We start from the raw sequence: 24,377 nt of genomic DNA on the forward strand, positions 1-24,377 counted from the left end.
TTGTTTTAAGGTTATTGTCCTGACCTAGGGCACAAAGCTAGAGCTGAACTCCTGACTGAGCGATGCAGGTGAAGCCAAAGTTGGCTGGGAAGGAGCTGAGTGCTGGTCAGTTTTGTCTGTACTGCACTCAACATCCAGCAAGAAATTTATAGGCTGAAAAGTGCTTCCTAATCCTCAGTGATGACACATTTTTGCTTCCTGCCTTCTTCAGGATGCACCAGCAGAGCATTGCACAGATCTACTAGGAGTGACCCCCAGGACGGCGCCATCCTCTGTGTGCTAGCTTTGGTAATGTAACAGAGAGGAGTGGGAAGAGACGAGCCTGGGCAGAACACACCATGGGTGCAAATACCTCCAGCAAGTCACTACCCTTTGATGAAAATGAAGACGGTAAGAGCTTTTCCCAGCTGGTGTCTGGGACTGCAAAGTTTACCAGTGAATAGGATATCCCAAGGGCAACACAACTGAGAGCAGCTGCCAGCTGCTGTGGTGGGACTGCAGACATCCAGGCACCTCGGTTAAGCACAGGAGTGCTGTGGTCTGCAGCAGCCCCCAGCCTTTGGCCTGCTGCAGAGATGCGGCCAGAGGTTAGGTGGTCCTTTCACCTCCCTCCTGCAGCTGGGCACTGGGTGAGCAGCTCTCCAGGAGAGGTATGGTTTTTGAGCTGTCCCTGGGACACTGCCAAGCAGTTCAAGGGCAGGGAAGAAATCGCAGTTCTAGAGGCAGTGAAGGCTTGTTTTGGGGATCACAGCCCAAGGAGGACTGGTACGAAGTGTGGTGGGAAGACAGCTTGAGCAATGCATGTCCCATCCCTGCTTTGGGCTTGGCAGGAGAGCCACTTGGAGAGACTGGGCTTGGTAGCATGGAACAGGAGGGTGCATTGCTGAGAGCAGCCTTGGAGACTGGTGTTACCGTGCTGCCAAGATTGTAGAGACAGTTATTAAAAGATTGTTCCATAAATTTGTGTTTTCTACTGTATTAGTCAGCTTACTAACTTCCATTTGGTCTTCCACATGAGTACAATATTAAAATGCATATGTGGACAAATACAAATAAATGCAAATAGAAGTAAAATATACAAGAATATAGATGACTCATGTAAACTATTGTCCCAAAGAAAAGAATTCCAATCAAATATTAAACAATTGTGAATTGTTAAAATGGTTGGTTTATCCTGGGTAACTCCCATTCTTCCCAAGTTAAGCTCTCAGTTTGTTTCAGCACTTTGTGGAAAATGTGTGATATTTATCAGGCCCAGCAAAGTGCTGAGTGTGACACATGTCAGGGGAAGGGTGTTTAGGGCAGATCTGATCATGATTTCCTTGTGCTGAAGTTTGCTGGCACAGCTTATAGAGACATAACACCTTTATATTCAATAACTTGCCTGTGATTCTTCAGGAAATCTATAGACAGCGATAAGCTCAGGGTCCCCACATGCCTCTTCCTCCTTTCACTCTGAGGCCACCTCACCTTGATGTGTCTTGCAGGTACACTGTGCTCACCTACATGGGGAAGGAGTAGTGCTTGTAGCGATGGCTGGGAGGGACACATCCTCAGTTTTCCTGCTGCCTTGGCCACCATCTCTGTAGCTTTGTTAATCATACTTCCCCCATTCTCACTTGTTTTGGAGGTTACATTTATAAAAAAAAAAAAAAAAAAAAGAATAAATAATAAAAAAAAAGCTACATTGCTTCCCATCATAACATTATTATAATGGTTAGCTTTAAGAAATGTAGGCTTGGATAAACTGAAATTCTCAACCAGCTCTGACTCTGGATGTACATGGTTGTGTTTACTTCTCTCAGAAACTTGATCAGCAGAGGACAGGGCAGCAAGATGTAATGAGGAGTTGGGCAGTGATGTGGGCAGGGGAACACAGGCAGAGAGCCTTGGGACATCGTGTCACCCTGAAGCACTCTGGGAGGGGTGGAGGACCTCCATGATCCTATTTGAGGGGAAGGAGGTCTGTTATGGTCCTGAGTGTCTGAAATGGCATTGACAGAATTCTACCATAGGCTCCATGCAGTGTCATCAACTGGGGAGCCCTAAAAACTGGGTGGATGTAAGGGGATGTTGGCCAAGCCTTGGTCTTTGTCACTCAGCTCCTTGAAGAAAGAAGTCCTTGAAGAAAGAAGGAGGAACTCTTCACCCAGAAGAGCAGCACTGAAATGCAGTGACTATCCTGAGAGGCATCAAAGCCTTCAGCCCATGGCTGCAACTGTCCCACTGCTAGGGTCGGGTGTCTGTATGCAGCTACTGGTGCACAAGGCCGTTTGGCAAAGGGAAAAATGATGCTTGTTCCCCTTGCTGTGCAGGTTACCCCACTGTGGTTCCTACCCTTCCCTATACTCCTGGGTTAGTCACCCTGCAGAGATATTGCTCACTGCATCTAGGGGGCTGTGCGCAGAGGGAGCTGGTGAATTGCTGCTGCTCTCACGCTCTGTGCTGCTGTGCTTGTCATGAGAGCGGGATGTGTGTGGCTGTTCAGCCTGTTGTTCCCAAATAAAAAAAGACAAGGGCTTATAATTTTGTTTGATTTTCATATTTACCCTATTAGCTTTTCCATTATCTTGGAAAATTTGTGACCAGAGAGTGTATCACCTTAGATGTCACACTCCTGTCATTCTAATTCCAGTTCAAATTGAAGTAAATCGTCAATTAAGAACTGCTGGGTCAAGCAGGAAGCAGCACAACCGCTTGCCCGCCCCGTGACACCAGCAGGTTTCCACCAGACTGCAGTCACTGGTGAGCAGGCTCCAGCCCCTGAGTTGTGCTGCGGGCAGACTGCTCCCCAGGGCCTGTGCAAAGCAGAGCACAGTAGGGGCGCTTTGGGCATTAGTGTGCCCTGGTGTATGCGAGCACATCCCACAGCCCCCGGGCTCAACACCGTGGCTGCTGCTGCCACTGGGGCAGGTGGCAGGGCAGGAGGGTGCCTGATGCACAGGTTTTTGTTTGTTTTGTTGTGTTTTTTGTTGTTGTTTTGTTTTTGAGATGGACTTACCAAGGGCCTTTGTTTGTCTGCAGTGAAGTGGGATGGCAGCATTGTTTTCCTCTCAATGTTCCATCTGAATAGGCACAGTTGTGGATAACAGGTTAGTGAGATGAAAAGAAAATGTAATAACCAGACAGAAGGTTCAGTGCTGCAAGGTGATCTCAGCTCTTGATATAGTCAGGATGAGACCATGTTAAAAGCCGGATTTTGGTTTTGCAGCTTCTGGGCAAAAGGATGTGGAAAGCATCCCTGAGGATGGCAGCCAGATGTTCTCTGAGCTGACCAAATTTTTCAGAACTCAAAGCCCATAGAGAGTGGTTGAGGACAATGAGTAGGCAAGATGGACATACATCATTTGGTGGTCTTCAGCCAGTGTCCTCTCTAGTCTCTCATCAGCTTTTCCCTCTTTAAATTAAATTAAAGGATGGAGTAGAGCTTTAGATGTGTCTTTGTTTCTGGGCCTGGCTCTGTGCCCAGTTTAGCTCCCAGATACTGAGGGACTTGCCATAGCATTCCCAGTCCTGCAATACCACTTGTGTGTTGGAGGCTGCCAAGCAAAGAAGGAAAGGAGAGCAATAACATAATGAAAATGGGGCAAATTACAGTGGCAAAAGGAAGATGAGTGTAACAGACCCTGCGGTGTTGTGCTAGCTGTATGGGGATGGATGACAGGACTGTGAGGACTGATGTCCCCTGACTCATTGACTTCCACTTGGCAGGGGGAGCTTAGGGATTTTGGCAGGGCTGACTTATCTCTGATGAGGACATTTTTCATGGCTAGTTAGGTTCTATATTTTTAATCTAAATATTGTTCCTTAAATCTGGGTTTATATATGCCATCAGAATGGTATTTCATGCTTATGCTTTATGTGGTCCTTTATAGCAGTTGTATTATACCTCTTGGCATCTCTTAAACATAATTTATTTGTTTGAGTTGGCATATCATGTGAATTTCCTCTATGAATGGCAAGTGGTTGGGTTTTTCATTGTTTTAGATGCAATCAGGCAGTGAAATGAGGCTTTTCAAATCTGTAGATGTCGATTCAGTATGAAATGCATGTGTTTGGTTCCTGTCCTTGGACACCACCAATATCTGTCCTGTTTGGAAGTGAGACTCTGGGTTGGCTCACTGTGAAAATGTGGGATGATATGAGAGCTAAAACAGAGCAGTTGAAGTGTGATCATACCTAGTTTAACAGTCTTAAATAAAAATATGCAATTTAGCTCTCTTAGAACCAGTGTTTAAACATTACTGAAAATATTAATATTAAAAATGAGGAGGTAGAAGGTGTTAACATATTAATGAAAGCATTTGTATTAAAATATAATAGAGGTAGAGGGTGTTAACATGCAAACTCAGGCTGCTGGCTTAACTCATCTGGATTTGCACCATTTAGCATGGTGCCGGACTTGGTGCCAACTCTTGTGTGGTGGGGCTTTACCTGCAGAACAATTGTGCTGGTACAGGGCAGTGATGGGAAGAGCCGTGGGTCAGACCTCCTGGAGGCAATGGAGGACAGGTATTTCCAGGAGCTGTGCCTGCCTATGTGAGCTGGACAGTTGCCTTCTAGCACATTATTAAATCAGCTGACATCCCTGCTGGTGCTGGTCAGCCCCAGCAAGGAAGGGAGGGATGCCACAGGGCACACCCAGCTGAGCTGAAGTCAGTGTTGAACTGGCCCTCATTGCCCTCACCACAGAGGACAGCATTTCTCCACAGGCTCCCGGCTCCTGGTACAGGGTCCATCGCCTTCTGCAGCCCCCTATGTTGTCTGGTGCCTAAGACCAAACCACCAGAGAGGCCACTGGGAAGCAGCCGTGTCCCCTGCAGCCCTGCATGCTGGCTGTGAGAATGGTGTTGGCAGCTGGGATGATCCAGCTGGTGGCCCGCCAGGCACAAGACCCACTTCAAGAATGCGGTGTCCTGGTGTCAGTATAAAAATGAGAAAGGCAGGAGAGAAGAGGGAGGAAGGGAAGGGACTAAAAAGAGAGGCATCTCCAAAACCAACCGAAAGTTGCTAGGATATCCTTCATTTTTTTAATCTCTTCTCTCATAAAGAAAAAGTAGAAATACTGTAATTTCATCAAACTGTTGCTTAGCCATTTAATGTTTGAATGTTTGCTCTTTCTTGCAGTCACCTTTGACCATTTTGAAATTTTGCGAGCTATTGGGAAGGGCAGCTTTGGAAAAGTAAGTATTTTGTGAGCTAATCAGCATTTGGACAACTAGAAACTTAACTGAGAAAATGGACAAATTAGACAGGATCATGTGAGAGAAAGAAATTAAATACTGCATTGTCAACAGGATTTGACCTGAGCTTCAACTCATGGTAAACAAGAAAGAATCAGAACCTGACTCCTCATCTGTTTCATAGCCACAAATTGGATTTAAGGAGATTAAAATGAGATACTGATAAACCAAATGAGATGAATTTTGCTATGTTTCTGGATAAACATTTTCTAAGATTCTGCAGCAAAGCAACACTGAACACAGTGATGCCAAAAGAGGGTATGTTTTATGTACAGAGTAAGACAAATCTCTAGACAAAGAGACTTATTTGGTAGTGAAACATAAAAGGTTGACTGAAACTTTGTAATTTCATTTCAAACTCTTAAACTGTTTTAGAAACAAATCTGAAAAATCTAGCCTAAATTTTATGTTTCGCACACTTACTAACTCCAAGTTTTTCTTCAAAGCAACATTTCTTTCTAGATTTGGTAAAATATAACATTAAGAAGGGTTAAAATTCAAAATCCAATGTGCCTCAAACAAAGGCCAAGGTTCGTAGCAAGCTGAATGAAGCTTAGCTGAATGAAGAAGGGAGAAATTCACGTGCTGCTCCCCAGTTCCCAGCCTGTAGTTCTGTGGTGGAAAGGCCTCTTCAACTGAAAACAGTAACTGCTTTGGGGGGGTGGACCATTTGATGGAACGTGATCAAGATTTATTACTGCTAATAAATTAAATGTTTACTCCTGTGATTCCCTGTCTCCTGCCTTTGTGGTGATAAATTCCCTCCCCTCATGTTCCCCCACAGAAATTGTTTCTTCAGCTGAAAATGGGATGAGGTATTCACTGGCAATGTCCAGAGCTGCAGAGAAGTGCATAGAGCTGGGACTTTTCAACGTGGGCTTTGTTAAGGATACCTGGAGACTGCTCAGGCAACTGTGTTTTGCCTGTGTTAATTTACTGACAAATCATCTCTGTTTTATCACTTGATTTACTGACTTAGGTGTGTGTTGTACAAAAGAATGATACCAAGAAAATGTATGCCATGAAATACATGAATAAACAGAAGTGTCTGGAGCGAAATGAAGTGAGAAATGTTTTTAAGGAGCTGCAGATAATGCAGGGCCTGGAACACCCCTTCTTGGTAAATCTATGGTAAGATATTTCTCCTTTATTTACTGATACCAAGTGAAGAATTTCCATGAAATTACAAGCATTCGCAGAGGTACCATATGTCCTTTTTTAACGTGTTCTTTATATATATATATAAATATTCCTTGAGCCATGTTTGTGCTTTTTTAGGTACTCATTCCAAGATGAGGAAGATATGTTCATGGTTGTAGACCTGCTGCTTGGAGGGGACCTGCGTTACCATCTTCAACAAAATGTGCGATTCCAAGAAGGCACCGTGAAACTCTTCATCTGTGAGCTGGCACTGGCCCTTGACTACCTCCAGAGCAGACGCATCATCCACAGGTCAGCGGGCAAATTCATAGGTGGATAGAAGTTCATAGACTGTGGAAGAGGCTGATCTTTTCCTCTGTGATCTGAAAGGACAAATATGAAGTTAAGATTTAAACAAAATCTTCTCCTACAAATGTTTGCTTTTATGTAAAATACTAGGTTTCTCAGAAAAAAAAAAAAAAAAAAAAAAAGAAGAAGAAGAAAAAAAAAAAGTATTTCATATACTTCTGCAGCAGAGAACATGTTATTTCTCCTTCTGGGATAGCTATAATAAAGTGTATTTGTTTGCTGATCCTGCAAAAAGCTGTCTCTAAAAGGTTTAGTTATCTGTAGATCATTAAAGCCTGTTCCGGTCTGCAAAGGATAAGCATCTGGATTCAGAATTCTTCTGTTGTCGTATATTGACCCTTCTGCTTCCCTCTCTGTACCACATTGAAAGACCCAAAATGGAACCAAGCACAACTTTTTCTGCATGAGTTTAAATACCTTTCTAGAAGTGTTGAGAGTCTCTTTTTGGCCACTAAGATTTTTCAGGTTCAGTGACAAAATATTTGAGCTCTTCTAGCACGTTTGAAGGCCTGCAGCTACCTCACATCACTGCTGAGCTTCCTCTGATGTAAAAAGAGCCTCTTGGAAGGTGGCAGAGAAAAGCTGTAAAAGCTCTTATGCACTGCTGCAGCACATGATGCAGTGGAACAGGAGTGGAAAGTAAGGGAAAGAAAAAGAAAATAGGTGGTCTTGATAGGAGCCTTGAACTGCCAGGTCTTCTCCTCTGGCTTACATCTTTTGCTTTCTTCTAGAGTCTCAGATAAATAGTAGTGTTCAAAATTTAGTGGATGTGGTTTGCTGCTTTAAAAAATACCTGTAAAACCAACAAAACTACCTGTAATTTACCCTCTGGGATTTTTCTTACTTGATGTTCTAATAGTTGCAACCATCTTTCAAGAGAATAATTTAATATAAATTAATTACTAATGTCAGAGCATATATTTTTCCTTTAAAGACTTTTTTAGTTTTCAACTGAATTACTAATTTGTGCTTATGCAGTAGTTCACATAGTGCAGACCAGCAGCAGGACACTCTCCCTCGCAACCCCATTCTAAATGTTTTGTAACTTCTCTTCATCAAAAAGGCTCCTGACACGGTTCCCAAATAAAGAAATTATTAGTTTGTTTTTAATTCCTTGAAGCCAAATGCAATTTAATTTAGACAAGCTATAAAATTATGCTAAATGTAATGCCAGGGAGGAAATCAGAAACCTTGCTGTATATAAAACTGTCTTGATCAAAGTAAGAGAATAACCTAGTATGCTGCATTTATGGTGGGCTGTATCTGCAGCTTGAATAAATAGGCAAAACTCAAGTTATTCATTCACTCCAGCAAATAATTGTTCTTGGGATTGCAGTTCTTCCTATATACCCTTATTTTCTGTGGGTCAGTGTCCCCAAAAAAAGTGTTTGCAAACCCATACATGCTAGGTGCACACTAGTTTCAGGTCACTGTGGACTCCAGGAAAATGTGGCAAAGGGGAAAACCTATAGTGGAGGACATTTTAGGTAGGGATTTAGATATTAGAGAAAAATGTTGAAAAAGCTGTAGGGCTTACTCAGGCAAAATAACAACCAGCTATCAGGCCAGGTTAGAGCTTTTCCCTGATTTGAAAGGCAAGGTTTGGCTCCAAGCAGACGAACAGACACACTCATGTTTCCTGCTCCTGATGTATTAGGTGATGCAGAATTCAGGTGTTCAAGTCTTTTGGCTTAGTATCTGCTAATAGGGTTGTAAGCAGGGAAGCAGTAGCAATGGGCTAAAAAAAAAAAAGAGGGGAAAAGATTACTGTATTTATAAATGGCATTCCAGAAAGCACATTCTTGTGAGGCATAAAAATAAAGCATGATACAAACTTAAAATTGAAACGATTGTGGTCCTTGGTAAGGTAAGGAATGCTCTGTTCAAGGGCTGACGAAGATTTACACTTACTTCTGTAAAGCAGCATGTGCTTGCCATTTCTGAGATGTGAAAGCAAACTCTTTCTCTCTTCACTCTTTCTCTCTTTTCACTCTTTCTCTCTCTCATTTTGGTTTGAGATTGACCTTATTGTACATAGCTCCCACTTTCTCAGGAGTCTTATTTTTCATGTTTCTTGTTTTGTTTTCATACCTGTATAGATTTTCACTCTGTGATGCATCTGACCTTGGCAAGCAGGCCATGTTGACTGTCCCATTCAGGCTCCAGCCAAGAGCACTGGGGGCACCTGGAAAACAAATCAGGTGCATGGTGGTGAGGGCACGGTGGCGGTCTCCTCCACCCTGCACCTGCTCCCAGGCACCAAATAATGAATGAGCATGAATTAAATATTGTGAAATGCAGACTAAGCTGCCTTTGTCCTGGACAGCCAGAGGTAAATCCTTTTGCTGTATGCTTGGTCTAAACAAACTGAGTTGGACACAGGTGTATGGGAAACAGCAGGAGGAAATCCTTTTCTACTAGTAATACATTATACTCAGTAGCTTTCCAGGACTAAGGGGATAGAAGATCCACACAATTCAGGCTCTAAAGAAAAGTCTGTATGTGATGGGGACACAGGGATGGTACCTGGTGTTTGTTTGTATCCCACAGGAAAGGGTCTGGATGTGAGCTGAAAGGTATTATGTGGTAATTGGATATATTGTCCTTTCTTGATTGCAGGTGGTCAGGCAAATTCAAACTTTATCTTTTGGAGTTTTAAAGATAAAATCTGAAACCCACTCATTCTTCACATTAACGCCCTAGGCCTGAGGAAAGCATCAGGAGGGTGAAGGGCTGTTGTACTTGTGCCTGCTCGATGCATTCAGCAGCTGCAAGGTGCCTTGAAACTTCAAGGTGCCTGATAGCAGGCAGAAGGGCACTGATGTAATTAGCTCATTAAAAGCAGGTAATGGCTTGTAAAGTCATTCAGGTGTATACAGTAGGTGTATCAGGTGTACATGTTCTCCCTTCAATGGAAAGCATTTCTTTACAGCATTGTGGTAGGTGGTTTTACTGTTGGTGTTTTGCTTTCATCAGGGAGGAAAACCTGCAAGGAACACACACATTTGTATCTAAAACAAGAATGTTAAAGTTGTTTGTGTGAGATCAGGTCTGCTATGCACTTGAAGTTTCATCAAAGAAAATGAAATGTTCCTGTTTCCAGTCTGTTTACTTTCTAGTGAGAAACAGAAGAAACAAGACCATATGTTTTTGCAGACTAAGAAGTGTTTTTCTATACAGTGCATACATAGATAGATGGATTTTGTTAAAATTATGCCTTCCATTTACTCCCTTATAGAGATGTCGCTATTTTCATAACTTATTGCTACATTCTTTGTCAGTTTATACAGTAGAATACAAAGAGTATTTTGTGCATCCTCTTTTTTTTTTTTTTTTACTTTAATATTTTTGTTTTAAAACCTTTGATGTACCTCATTTTTTGCTGTTTCCCCAAGCGTGAGATATTCAGTAATGTGCCCGAGATTGGTAACTGCTGTATAGTAGGTGTGGAGCCATGATGAATTTCCCTACTGTGTGGTGGTGGTGTTGTTGTTATTGTTTGTTTTGTTTTGATAGTCTAGAGGAAAAAAGAAGATTAAAAGCAATATGGGCTATTTTTCTACTCCTGAAGAAAATAAAAGCATTAATAAATAAAATTCCAAACAAAGTGGGGTGACTCTCAGAGCTGTTTTTCCTCCCCATCTTACCCATATTGCTACCACCCTGTGACTACCCAGCATAGTGGTTGGTAGTGAGTCTGCATCTCTGACTGGAGCATCTCTAAACATGGATGCTGGTACAATCTGGACTGCCCTCTGCAACTTTCAGAGCACTATTTTGGGAATTATGGCAAATGTGGTTCGAAGTTACTGAGTCAATGTCTCTAGCTAAAACCCTACTACTCTCAAACCACCAAAAACGCAAGAAAGCGCACAGAGCTGCCAAACGCTTTGTGGCAACGCTTCAGGCAAGTTGGTGGGGTTTGTTTTTATTTTACATGAAAATTAATAAAAGTAGTTGAACTTTGAATGTAAAACTCAGAATTAGCAATTTACTCCAAATAGCTTCCTTTTGCTTAGAGAAGAAGAAACACTTTTATGTCAAATGTCACTGTTCTATGAAAAATAACTTTTTTCATAATGGAGTATGAAAAATATACATTAATAGCTGGCCAAGAAGGTTTTACAGTTAGTATTAATAACAGTGCCCATGAGATTTCCAAGCCATCACACAAAGTAGTTGAGGTATCTTCCTCAAAAAGCTGTTTCTGGGGTAGAAAATTAATTCAGGATGCAAATGTGAAAACTCTTCCATAGAAATGAAACAGAAAGTCCAGATGTGATTGCTGCAGCTTTTTGTATGTTTGGCTTAGATCGGTGCTGGTCAGTACATCCACAGGTGAACAACGTTTTTTTTTTGTTAAGATCCTTCCTGTGTTTGCACCTTTCATAGCAGAAGCTTTTATCCATCACTGAAGAAATATCTTGTTTAGACACAGGAGCATCTTCCTTGTTATGTTGCTCTATTGTTTCACCTGCAGCTAAAGGACTCCCATGATGCAGTAAGGACAATAGGTGCCATTTGTTTACTTTGCTCCAACATTTGATTTTTACTGAATCAGCTTTCAATACAGTACTGAAGCAGAATTAGAAGGAAAAAAATAAAATAAAATAAAAATAATCTGTAGCATTGCAGAAGCAGGTGCTGCTAGCAGCTAGACTACACTTCAGTTATATGACTGTACCTTCATTTCTGTTTTTATTGCTTGATTAGTTGTTCTCTTATCATATCTGAAATCAAACCTTGCAGAAACATTAGAGCTGAAGAACCCGAGCAAAGAACCTTCTAGGGCATAATTGAAGTAGGTCCCTCTAGAGCTTGGGTATTCATAAAGTATCTGCAGCCTTGTTTCACATCACTTCCATAAGCTAATGGCAGTTTCCTCTTTCCTCTTTCTTAGAGATATCAAGCCTGACAACATTTTGCTGGATGAGCATGGTAAGTGCCACTTCTCTGTGGTCATGCATATGCATAAAGGTAGAGACAGGAATAGTATGTCCATGCTGAAATTTAGGTGTTTGCTGTTTTCCTCATTTTGTGTTGCTTTCTCTCTCAGTTCACAAGCAGTTTGGAACAGAAAATATCCTTTTGTGTTTATGTCTTTTACTTTCTGAGCAGCAGCATTGTGTGTATTCAGGGCATTATGCACCCCTCATTGCTGTGTTATTTCTAAGGGTGCATTAATGTTTAATCAACACCTCCTCTGACTGACTCAAAAACATCTCTAGAAGTCATTGGCAGGTTTGATGCATTCCATGCTACTTGGGGTCAATTGCCTAACAAACCTTATTTTAAGATCTTTGCTGTTGCTTAAAATTTACTTGAAATGTAATCATTTGAATGCAAATGTACATGCTGTTATGGACTGTATGTAATGTATGTTCATGAACAGATTGCATTATGGTTGAACAGATCATCTTCATTCAGGTACTTTCTTCTTCCTAAAGCATTTGACTTTCAGAGGGAGCTCTGGAGAAGGTATGGGCTTGGGTATATTACAGGTGTTGCTATAAATCTTCGCTTAGTCTTGTTTCAGGAAAAACCCTTACTATAGTCTTGTGTGATCTCTGGACACTCTTTGTGTCCTGGCAAAGCAGCCACCATGAAGAGTTGTTCTGATATTTATCAGCTTTTAGGTCATTAAAAAGCATTTTGTCATTGATTATTTTCTGGAAAATCCATGTAACTGTTTTGTTGTGAGAAATCTTCATTAGCAATGACAGTAAGCCACTTCAAGAGAAAATGTCAGTACAGGAGTGCAGTGTATCTTAATGTATTATCATTTCAGAGGTTTTAATGTGGATCCTGATGCTCTTGCAGAATTGACACAGTTCACATGTGTAACTAGGCCTGCCAGGAACACCTGAGCCCAGGCTCTAGTAGCTTCGCATATGACCTCTACTTTCATTATTTATTGAGGAGCTGTCAGCAAAGCTGCTCCCAGCACAGGCTGGCAGTGTCTGCTGGGGCAGGATGTGCTGGGCTGGGCCCTGCACCCTGGGCAGCTTCCCCCACGAACTGCAGGATCACCTGAGTGGGAGCCACTGGAATGTAGGTCAGCCTTCTGCCAAAGCGGGAAGAACAAAGGGAAGAGAGGTGCTGCATGCCTCTGCAGCTGCATTCAGCTCAGCAGCACATCGTCTACAAAACTCCGTAATGACACTGCAATTTGGGTTGATTTCTGAGCCTATTCTCTAGTCACAGAGATATTTTAACTGTCTGCTGCAGAGTTTTCAGAGTTATTTTCTGTGACTGTACCCCTGACTTCAGTGTCCTTCTGACTATGACTTCTTGTTCTATTTCTTTTCCTGCTGCATCTTCACCCAAAGATGTGTTCTCTCATGCATACAGAAAGCTTTGTGCACACAGTTTGACTTCTGTCCCCTGAGCAGCTGTTATCAGGGTATGTTTATCTACATTTAGCCTCAGGTTGAGCTTGTTTTTGTGTCTCCTTCCCTATGGAACGAAGCTGCAGGTCCCCATTCCCTCTCCTCTTCCTTCACCAGGCTTTCATAACTTCTCAGAAAGCACGTGCAATCTACTAATCAGTTTTTGTAATGTTTTTGATTGAGACCAGTCCCCTCAGAGCATAAAACACCTGAAAGCCTTCAACAGTCAGATTCCAGTCTTTCATCTCTTGACTCCTCTTGCCTTCCAGCTCTGCCCTTTGGCCCACCTTCCAGCTGTGAAGTGCCTTCCCCTGCTGTCACTCTTCACATCCCATGCTTATGAGTGGAAGACTTTTGTGTCTGTTGCAAAGTGCAGTGCCCTCTTTGTTGGTGTTGACTGCTGACAGGGACAAAGGAGCCCTTGCACACACCACCTAGCCTTTGAGTAGGAGGGTGTTTCAGACTGTTGACAGTGCCAGTGCTTCTCATGATTTCACAGACTGGCATATCACCCTGCTGCTGACTGTCACAAACATAACACACACCTGATGTGTTTGCCTCTGTCTATCTGGTCAGTGACATTCTGTAGTACCCTATCAATTTCAGCTAAGAAATTGAAGTGAGCCATAAGTAAAGGAGAATATAGGAGAAATGTCTTTCTGCACAATAAATAAAGCAGTTGTTAGAGATTTGAATCAAGTCCCAAAATGAAAAAATCTTCAGTAGATGACCACCTTCAACAGTCATTCCAAGCACAAAGTGATTTCCTCCTTTAGTGGTAAGTCTATCAATTTGGCTCAATGGCAGCACAGCTCACCTGGGTATAAAAGAATATAACAGATGGCAGTTTCCAGGAATAGTGACTAATTCCTCAGGAGGTTTGGGCCAGGTCCTTTGTCTAATAAAATTGAAGAAAAACTCAGTTATATCTCTAGTAAAATTGAGATATTTTTTTTTCAGGAACCTTGTAGTGGCTTTGCACAATATTATTTCTTATTCCACTACCCAAAGGATCTCTAGAGCAGAGCTAAAATGAGTGAATTCATGCCAACACGGCAACAGGAATGTGATGGGAGCTTATGGCTGTAATAGGAGCTTAACTGCCAGGTCCCAGAGACTTAATTTGTGGCATTTGCTCTCTAACCTCAATTAAGTTACAGCACATTCTGAGAGACCCCATACTCTGCAACATTTACTATCTCTAGTTTCACATTCTTTAAAATGTTATCTAAGTTTACAGAAACCATTTTTTTTTCCTCCACAAAAGGTATTCTAGAATGGTGAAGGAATTATGTAGTAAGAGATGCTAAGTTTAATAACAATTATTTGCCCTAATGCATAACAGGGCACTACATGGAAATAATATGTTATTTAGAAACTGGATGCACTTAGAGATTTTGAGCACTCAAGAAAACATGAGGCTTAGAGTTTTACCCTAAAGCTCAACATCAGAACCCAGCATTCCCCTCTTGTCTACCAGTAGCTGATGTCTCTGTTTGTCCAGTCCCCTCTGGCCTGTAATGCTGCAGTTCAGCAACGTAATGTTCAGCCTTATCACACCACGCTGAGCCTTCTTCCTGAAGTCTAAAGGGCATGATTTCATATGTTCCCAATTGGGCTAGTTTAAAAAACTTGTGATTTATTTGAAGTGAATCATTTAAAGGATACATTGAGAGAAGGGGATATTTATGCTTAGAATATGAAATTCTTAATAAGTCTCTGTGATTCATATATATCAAAACAGCTCCCCACAAAGTGGAATGAGAGACAGAGATGAAAGAAAAAACAATGCAAGGACAGAGAGGACATATTCAGACAAGAAAATTATAAGTATTCCTTTTCTTTCAATTACTCCCCAGTGTTTTGATGCCCCTTCTTTTCTGGCAAGTGAAGGAAGCAAGGACCTGGGTGATTCTGTAAAGCAATGAAAGACAGTATGTGAGAGGCATGCTTATCCCACACATGGTCTTCCAGCAGTTTGTATGGTTAACCAGAGGGACCTCAAATTTTCTTTTTTCCTTCAGACTTGATCCTGACAAGCATTACAAATTTACTAAGGAAATCTATGTGTTGGTGGGACTAACAGCCTATGAGCACATGGGTGCAGAGAAAGGTCTGACCTAGATGGGGCTGTTAGCAGATTAGCCATCCTGGTGAGCACTACATGTCTTTTTCTGGTTCTGAGACAGCCTAATCATGGAACATGAAACTGCTGAAAAGCTGGATGATAAATTCATTGGCAGGGGCTGAAGGATGTGTTCATCTTTGCCAGATGCTGATATGGTGGTGGGAGTTCAGTGGCTGAGGCATGATCTTTACAATACAGGTCTCCTCTGCCCCATGTATGCCCAGCAGCAGTGCCTGGAGCTGTGCACACCAGGGCTCTGTGCAAGGCAGGAGGCTGGTGCCTGACAAAGGGGTGGTCCTTGTCCCTCAAGACATACAGCTAGACACTGACTGTGCCCCGATTTGTATGATGCGCAGCAGGCTGGTCCTGACAGAAATCTGTTCCCACTCCTAGAACATCTGTAGAGAAGCTGCACCTGTGTGCACACCTGTGCTATTAGCTGCCAGACACACGGTTTGGTTGTGCCTGCACTAGGGTACATTTTGCACCCTGACCGTGGCTAATTGGGCATAGGGATGAGGGGGGCTCCAGTGTTTTACACACTGTGCACCTATCACTGAAGAGACACAGGCAGGAGCAATGGATGCAATACAGTCTTTTTAGGTGGTATCACAAACTGTACTGTTTCCCAAATTTTCCCAGCTAGATCAGATGCTTGCAGCAGGCAAATTGGTATCACTGTTCCCACATAAAATATCTAGGCCGAATTGTAAAGATTTCCTTAAATGCTTCACAGCATCTGGAGAAAATAACAGGTGCTCACCACCAAAGCATCAACTTTTAGCCATATGAAGGTGATGTCATTTTACTTAAGAAAATTAAACAGAAGCGAATTTCTAGCTGCTGAAGCTAATGTCTGAGGAAAGCATTGTCATAGTATCTCCATCGGTAAGAGCCACTTTCATTTGTTCTCTGTGGTAAAGGAAACAACTGCAATTCAGCCACCCCCTGTTATTACAGAGGAGGGTGATGAGTCTGCAAAATTCAATAAACAACACTTCTGATGGTTTTGATAACGAGTCCAGCTCTGCCAGGAACAAACAGGTTCAGTGCCTTAAGAGAAAATGCATGAGGTCAGGAAGAAGAAAAGACTATCAGCATTTATTCAGAAGAATTAGGCTACACCAACCCACAAGGTTCAAAGAAATTCACTTCAGTGAAGTCAGCCTTGTATTGATTGCCCTTATGGCTATACATAATTTGTCTGCTCACTGATACGAGTTTAGGGAATAAGCAGCAACAAATTAAGTGCTCACAAACAAACAAACACCACCACCACCAAGTAAATGAGCAGACGAGCTAGGAGGATGTATTTCCTTTCATATCCCTGCAAATCACATCTACTCTTTTTATTTCCTTTTCAGCTTGTAAGCAGCTGTTGTGCATATTGCAGCAGTGATAACAGAAAACATTCCTACCCTATAAGGGGATATTAATGATTTCTTGTGCAAGGATCTTTTGCTTGTTGTAATATATATTTTGTTCCATTCTGAGAACATCCTCAAAGGAGGAAAAATAAGAGGTGCTTAGTACCTGGGATCAACAAAGAGCAAGTAGCTAGAAAGCCACTGCTAACCCTACTTGGAAACACTGGAAAATCCTCTCTAAATGCAAACATCATTAAAATAAGCTGACTTGTGCCAGGAGGCACAATTATGAAGGCAGAAAGCAGCATCAGTGCACCAACAGGTGTGAATAGAGTTCATCCTGCAGGATTTCTTACTAGTCCTTTTAAGAGGATGATGCTTGCTAGTTCCTGCAGAATAGGACATGTCAGGTAGTTATCTTTAGCTCAGCTTTGAAAAGGCTGAAGTTGTGCTTTAGAAAGACAGTAGTTGCTCACAATAAAACATGCTTCCCATGGAAACATTGGGAACAGGGTGCTGTGCTTTGAGCAGCCTTGATGAAGGCTGTGCAGACAAAGCATGTTGTAGAAGTCTCATGTGGTTTTGCTGCTGCGACCCATTCCACATCTTCCATTCCTCCCTTTCCTGGGCATAGGCTTAGCACTTGCTGCTCCCCTAGGTTCCAGCCATCAGCTTAGCTGGGAGCCACTTCTGAGGCAGGTCCTCGCCCTGCACGAGCCAGAGACACCAGCCTGGGATGCAGTCAGGGAGCCCCATTCTGTCCAGCAGGACACTGGGCTTCTTGAACAGCATAAGCTGATGCTTCAAGGCTGTTTTTGTTTTGTTTTTAGTTTGATTTTTGTTTTTTCTTTCTCCAAGTGGTGCCTATTTTATAACTACTATACTAAAGTTACTATATTAAAAAATAAGCATTGATAAATTTACATTTACAGACTATAAATGAGAATGTTTTTTCTCCTCTAGTTTTGTAACACTTCCTGCTTCATTTCTTTCTTCTCTCATTACACTCAGACTGCACATCTCTGTCCTTTTATGCTGGTCACCCCTCTTACATTTGCAGCAGATAAATACCTACCTGCTGAAGTTCTCTGTGCTGGCAGATGTGTATTGCACAACGTACATAGTGCAAAGCGAGGAAGTGCTAACTGACAGAAACCCTGGACTTCTGTTTCTCATATGGGCTTTTCCACATCGTACACCAGTCCCAATTTCCCATCAAGGGCATAAATAGGTGATGTTCAAGACAATGTTGCATGGCAGTCACCATTCAGTTGTGCTACTGTGCTAGTACTTCCATGTCCTTTCACAGACCAAACCAAAACCACAGTAAGTCTCTGCCTGAAAATTACATTTTATTTTCAAGCCTGCAGTAACTGTTTCCATTATTGATGTATTAAAGGTCACTTGGTTCTATGAACAGAAGATTACTGATTCTTAAACTACTCTGAAGTGATCACTGAAGAGATTACAAACATGGTATATAATGTCTATAAAACTGTTTTTCCTCTCTTCATCTTCCAACCACTTACAGTTTAAAACAGGTTAGAATTTGAGCCCAGGAAAAAAAAAAAAAAAAAAAAAAGTCTCCCAGCAGCACAGAAACGAAGCTATGAAGTTAAGGATAGAAATAAATGAGAAAGGTTGGGAAATTCCCTTTAGAATGACTTTCATCAGAAGAGACGATTTGGTAGCATATCGTTTTACACCAGCACAGAACTCATGAGATAAGAAATCGAGATATAACATAGGCTAAAAAATATCACATTCTTATTGCTCAAAAATATCAGGGATTTAAAAAAAAAATAAAATTGACTTTTTTTGGTAAGAAGAGGTAAGTTCCCTTTTCCCAAAATTTTGTAAAAAACAATCATTATTAGGTGACTAGTTGGAGAACTCCAATCTTTTTTGCTCTGGAGAACAAATAAAGGGAATACTTCATCTAACAAGATACATCTGTAAGCAACGTGTAAGCTGAAATACTTTCTGTAACTTCTGGCACCAGATTTATTTTTTTTCTGGAAATACCTTTCCATGGAGTATCTTACTGTAAGCTTCTGATTCAAGGCTATTTCTTGTATAAAATTAAAGCAAATCTGCTTACACATTAACCTCTCTTTCAGGACACGTGCACATCACTGATTTCAATATTGCCACGATGCTGACTAAAGAAATGCAAGTTTCCACAATTGCCGGCACAAAGCCATATATGGGTAAGAACTGATTAAAATTACATGTTCTTGAATTGCCATCTTATGGGCCTGATTTGTCAGCTGCAGCAGGATACAACTGAAGCCCTTTGTGATGCAAGTTTGAATTCTTGTTCCTGGTATGTAACAAAAGACACACATCTGTGTGACATGAGAAACTACCCAGCTAGTGCTGCAGAGGACCCCCCCCACACCCCTATGCAGCTGGACGAGGTGTGGCAGGCACCAACTTCACACAGCTGAACAAAGCAAGCCTATTACAAACACTAATTTTAGCAGCATTGTACCGTGCTGTACAGCTTAGTTTTGATGATAAATTAAGATAGTTACATGCCTGGGATCTCAGAACATGTCACAAGCAGTGCCAAGTCATGAAATAGTAGAATCATAGAATCATTCAGGTTGGAAAAGACCTTCAAGATCATCTGGTCCAACCATCACCCTACTCCCAATATCACCCACTATACCACGTCCCTAAGCACCACATCCAACCTTTCCTTGAATACCCCAGGGACAGTGACACCACCCTGGGCAACCCATTTATTTCCACAGATCTCTTTTTTTCTTTCTGTTAGGGATGAAACGCTCTTACTACCTTTGAGAAGGGAAATGAAGCACAAAGGTTTGTACTGATTTAGCGAGGGACTGAATACAAGCTTTACACTGCTGCATCACTGACTCATAATTTGCATTCTTATATAAGCTAGCTGCTTTAAGAATTAGTTTCACCCTCTGCTTAGGAGTGGTGAGGGGATGGGAACTTGCTGTTTCCATGTGCCAGATACCAGCAGGGCAATGTGCAGGGGCTCCAGAGCACAGTGGTGAGGGACAAAGCCTCATCTGCACAAAGGAGGCACGGATGGTGCAAATGTGGCTACCACATCAGGGAGATAAATGCTGAACCTGTATTTCAGTCTTTCTGAAAACTTCTCCCATTGTCCCTCTGTTGTTAATATGGGATTTGGCTGTTCCAAGCAAGTCCCTGCAGCCCCAACACGGCTCTGCAGGGCCATGGAGGCAGCCACCTGCGGCACATGGAGCTAGTGCTCTCACTGTGGGAGCTGGGCACCAGCCTCCAGGTCCCCACGGATCTGAGTAGCCAGGTTGGTTGTTATGGTTACAAGCCCTCCCTTTCTTCTTTCTTTGATTTCTAAAAATTGCATTTTTTATGAAGCTTTTAACCTCCAGGCAATGGCATGGAACTAGTCCCAGGCAGGAAAACTGCTCTGGCAGCTGTCAGGGTGCACAAAGGGATGTCCTCTGGGGCAAGGTGGCTCTGGAGCACTCAGTTGCTCCACTGCAGTGTTGAGCCAGGTGTAGGAAGAGTTTTTGTGAGCAGATCAGTACACATGCAGGGAAGAAAGACACACAGTGCTTGCTCCCTGAACAGACCTTGTTTCCCTACTACTCAATAAAAAATAAATAAATTTAAAAAAAATCCTTCTTATTATTTTCCCCTTTAGAATAGGAGTATAGGAACCTTACTCAGGCTTGCTTACTAGTCAGACCAGTGAAGCTGGCTATTCAGGTAGTAGAAGACACACTGGATACTTACCACACAAGCACAGCTGGTAAACATAAAGCGGAACACTATGGACCTACCTAGGATGAATCAAGGCTGAAGCATGCAGGAAACAAACTGCAGAGAAATGTCCTGAGTGAATGCAAAAAGAGCTCTTGTACAAACATCACACATAAAAGTCTTCATATTAGGTAAAGCACGAGTGTGACATTCCTACATGAAACAAAACCACTCAGAAGGATTTCTATACAGCTAGCACTAAATACAAAACAAAAAGCTTTCTTACAGAGTAAGACCATCTGCCAGACCTAAATATCAAGACCTCCATACAGCTACTGCAAAGCCAGATCCCTGAGGGAAGGGGAGGAACCCAGCATTCTCCTTTTCATCAGAAGCCCCAAAGTGACCTCTCACCTTTGCATCACCTGGTGCAATCATCTTAAAAAGGAAAACATGCACAGAAGGAAATTACTGCTCCCTGGTTTCACTTTTGTTTTATTTAGAGTAGTTCTTGCCTCCCTTCTCACTCACAAAATAAAGTACAGTATTTTTTTCCCCTTCATCTCAAAAGGGAAATTTATTACCTAAGGAAGAGAGGGAGTATTTTATCCTGTGCCTCCATTCACTTTGTATTAGCATGGTAGCTTCCTCCTAAAAGGCTGTGGTACTTAGGCTTCATTCAGTTAAAATTTGCTTTTTGTCGCCAAGGGTGCAGTTGACACTATGTCTACATTTATGCTGCATATTAATGTTTCTAAAGAGCTGCTTCCGTTCACTGTGTGGGGCTGCATTTAGTTTCTACCAGATGGAAGTACTTTAAATATGAGCAAAGAGAGATGAGTGGGAAGGGAACAGCTTTCAAACATGGACATCTACTAAGCACTAGCTGAAGAGCAGAGAGGCTTTCTGAGGGAAGTGAGAAGATATTCAGTCCAATTTTATGCGTAGATTCAGAGAATCAGGGTTATTCCTTATTCTGGAGCATATTTACTATGGAGCAATGGGCAAGCACCGTGGCAGAAAAAGTCACTTACTCTTCTCTGTCTTTGAGAACAGAGGAGCATTGAGGAGATCCATGTGCTGGGGCTATAGGGATCTCAGATACCACAAGACTGGGAGCACAGCAGCATAGGAAGCACTCTGCACCAGAGCAGTGAGCGGTTTTAGTGCTTTATATGATATAGGAAATTACCTGGGTCTGGTAAATCTCTAAGTGGTTATGGGAGTTACATAAAGCATCCTGTAATCAACATAAATTGGATTGTATTTATCATTGTTGAATATTCAAGTCACACTGGTGGTGGCACACCTATTTATCAAGGCCACCCCATCATTTGCACACATCAATTAATTCAGTTTTGCAACAGTCCATTAGGAGTAGAAATCATTCAGTCCCATTTCACGGGTAGGGAAAGTAAGGCTCAGAGGACCTGAAATGCTTGTTTGGGTTTTAACACAGCAGAAAATGTTTCATACCATGCTAATTGTACCTGTAGTTAGGCAGCAGGGTCAAGATTTCAAAGTGTGCCTGTTTCCAGGGCAGGCAAATATCTGGGTTAAACCTCTGTGCTGTCAGCTGAGTCAGATGCCATCTCTGTCCTGAAGCACGGTGTTGAGAGCAAAGCAGGTCACAGGATCAGCAGGTGTTCGCATCCAGCTGCAGGGAGCAGCAGCAATGTGCCGCACAGCCCTTGTCATGGTGCAGGGTCGGGTGGTTTGCAGGTGGGTGCTTGGTCTCCTCTGGTCTTGGTTCCTCAGTATTGCAACGTTCTGCACGGCAAGACTGAGACAGCCATTGTGAAGCCTGACAAAGACCAAACAATGAACTGATGCAAGGAAGCCATGCTTAAATTTGTGCACCCCCTCAGTACTTTGGTAAAGGGCCAATCTACCAGTCACATACCATTGTTTTGAAGAAAAACACAGAAGTGATCAGCAATGTGGTAATGGGTAATATGCTAATTTATGTCTTACGCAGCATAGCAGCGATGCTCTCTGTGTCACTGGACGAGGTGTTCATTCTGTGCTGCTGATTTCCGCTGTAGATTGCAGCAAGGCAAATGATCTCTTTTCTGTATTTCACAGCACCTGAAATGTTTAACTCCACAAAACCTACCGGCTATTCCTTCGCTGTGGACTGGTGGTCACTAGGAATCACTGCCTATGAGCTGCTCAGAGCCCGGGTACGGCGCACACGGCTGCTGTTGCTGTCTGTCCTCTCTTTCCTTAAGGCACTCTCTTGGGAAGGTTAATACCTTATAACAGGGATGAAAGTTCCAAGCTAAATTCAATGCTTTAAAGTTTATTACAGTATAGGCAGCAGAAACAAAATCTTCGTCAGAGCTTTTGTGATCACAGCTAAGAGCTCAGAGAGAAAAACACTGCAATACAGAATAACTCATTGTGACAGTTCCTCACAGTGTCCAAGGACTTCTCAATTGGCACAGACTATTCAAGAAAAGTGGATCCATCTGATTAACTAGTGAGAAATCCTTAAGTTTGGTCTGTAATATAGTTGACTCTGAACTCCCATCCTGCAAGAAAAATAAATAAATAAATAAATAAATAAATATAAGATAAATAATCATCATCATCATCATCATCATCATCATCATCATCATCATCTTGTTGCTTTTGCGATAAGACTGAGCAGTTTTAGCAAAAGCAAACCACAACATGTAAATTATTAATTAGGTACAATTCATGCCTGTTGTGTCAATGTTCTGCTTCTAACCTAGGTAAGGTTGGTGGCCTGGTAGACAAATGATGAGATCACTGTTTTGGAACTGTTGTGTAAAAAGCTGAATAATTTTTTTTAAATTATATTCTTCTAAGCAAAAGGTGGTTTAAAATCTTGAGAGGCTAGAAGACTTCTTTCAGTAAGAGCAAACACTTTTTAAAGATACCCTACAATCAATCTTTGCAGAAAGACTAAAAATATATGTGATAAATATAAAGAACAGATTGTGAGTGATCAAGTTAGTACACATTAAGAGGACACTTTTGTCTGAACTGTTGAGTAACTCTAAAAATGTTAATATAATATGTGAATTTTCTATTTGTAAATTTAAACAAATTGTAGGACTGTTCATCACATTGATTTTTGACTTGATGGCATTATTTCCAAAGATAGAAGTAGAAATGCTGTTAAGTATTCTAGTACTCACAGCCATAATAAAAGGTATCTTCAGTGGTGGTTACTGTATTGGAAGTGAAAGGAGACCTTGAGGTCCATCTAGTGTCTGCATGTGTTAAGCACAATGCACCTGATTTCATCTCACAGTTTGTAGCTATTATTTTAAATGCATTTTTGACAGCATTCCTCTCCCTCTCCCTACCCTCCCTCCCCCCACCCAAATACTGTAAAAATCTGGGAATTAAAAATCTTCCCAAACAGCAGCACCCTTTCATTGCACATTGTCTTTTTAAGCAAGACAGAAGTGTTGCTGTAGGTAGGAGCTAAACATGGAGGTGACCTGGGCCACCTGTGTGCTAGCACTAGTTGCATCCTGCCCAGTTCAGATTCAGCTCCCTAAGTGTTCCACTGCCTCCAGGCAGCCCGACTCTGTCCCTGCCCACGTGCAGAAAAACGTGCCCAAAGCAGTCCTGAGGGACAGCTCAGGCTGCTGTCCGCTGTGCCACTGTATTGCAGGTCATTCTGCAGCCTCATGTCATACCTGGGGCTTGTGGCCTCTCTTGGGGCAGTATTTCTTCATATGATCTGGTAGTTGGGAGAAATCCTGCTTCTTTTTACTTGTGTTGTATCCAACGTGAATGAAGAGCTGAAAACAGAAGAGCATTTTACAGGAATATTGGGAATGCTTTAATGGTAGCACTATGTTTTAATCCTTTTTCATAGTCCTTCAAGATACAAATGTTGACAAGGCCAAGTAAACAAAAGCTGGTTAATGACTCTAATTTTTGTTTTGCCTCCTATCTGTCACACTGTTTAAACATCTAGTTATTATTATTGTTGTTCTTCCTGACATTATTATTTTGTTTATTACAGTGA

At 41.9% G+C, this 24,377-nt stretch overlaps 1 protein-coding gene across 1 annotated transcript in view; it reads left to right on the top strand.

Annotated features, from left to right (window-relative positions):
* Positions 1-338: 338 nt before the first annotated feature.
* Positions 339-24,377, top strand: part of STK32A (serine/threonine kinase 32A) — a gene marked incomplete at its 5' end in the record, with an annotated part of 31,041 nt that continues 7,002 nt past the window's right edge. Inside the window, 7 exons of the mRNA XM_082771317.1 lie at positions 339-390; positions 5,128-5,183; positions 6,223-6,374; positions 6,522-6,695; positions 11,653-11,690; positions 18,757-18,846; positions 22,451-22,548. Of these exons, the coding sequence (XP_082627443.1) occupies positions 339-390; positions 5,128-5,183; positions 6,223-6,374; positions 6,522-6,695; positions 11,653-11,690; positions 18,757-18,846; positions 22,451-22,548 (660 nt within the window). The remainder of the gene's footprint in view (positions 391-5,127; positions 5,184-6,222; positions 6,375-6,521; positions 6,696-11,652; positions 11,691-18,756; positions 18,847-22,450; positions 22,549-24,377) is intronic.

The sequence above is a fragment of the Aythya marila genome (genome assembly GCF_965140915.1).
Source record: "Aythya marila genome assembly, chromosome: 14".
Classification (NCBI taxonomy): Eukaryota; Metazoa; Chordata; class Aves; order Anseriformes; family Anatidae; genus Aythya; species Aythya marila.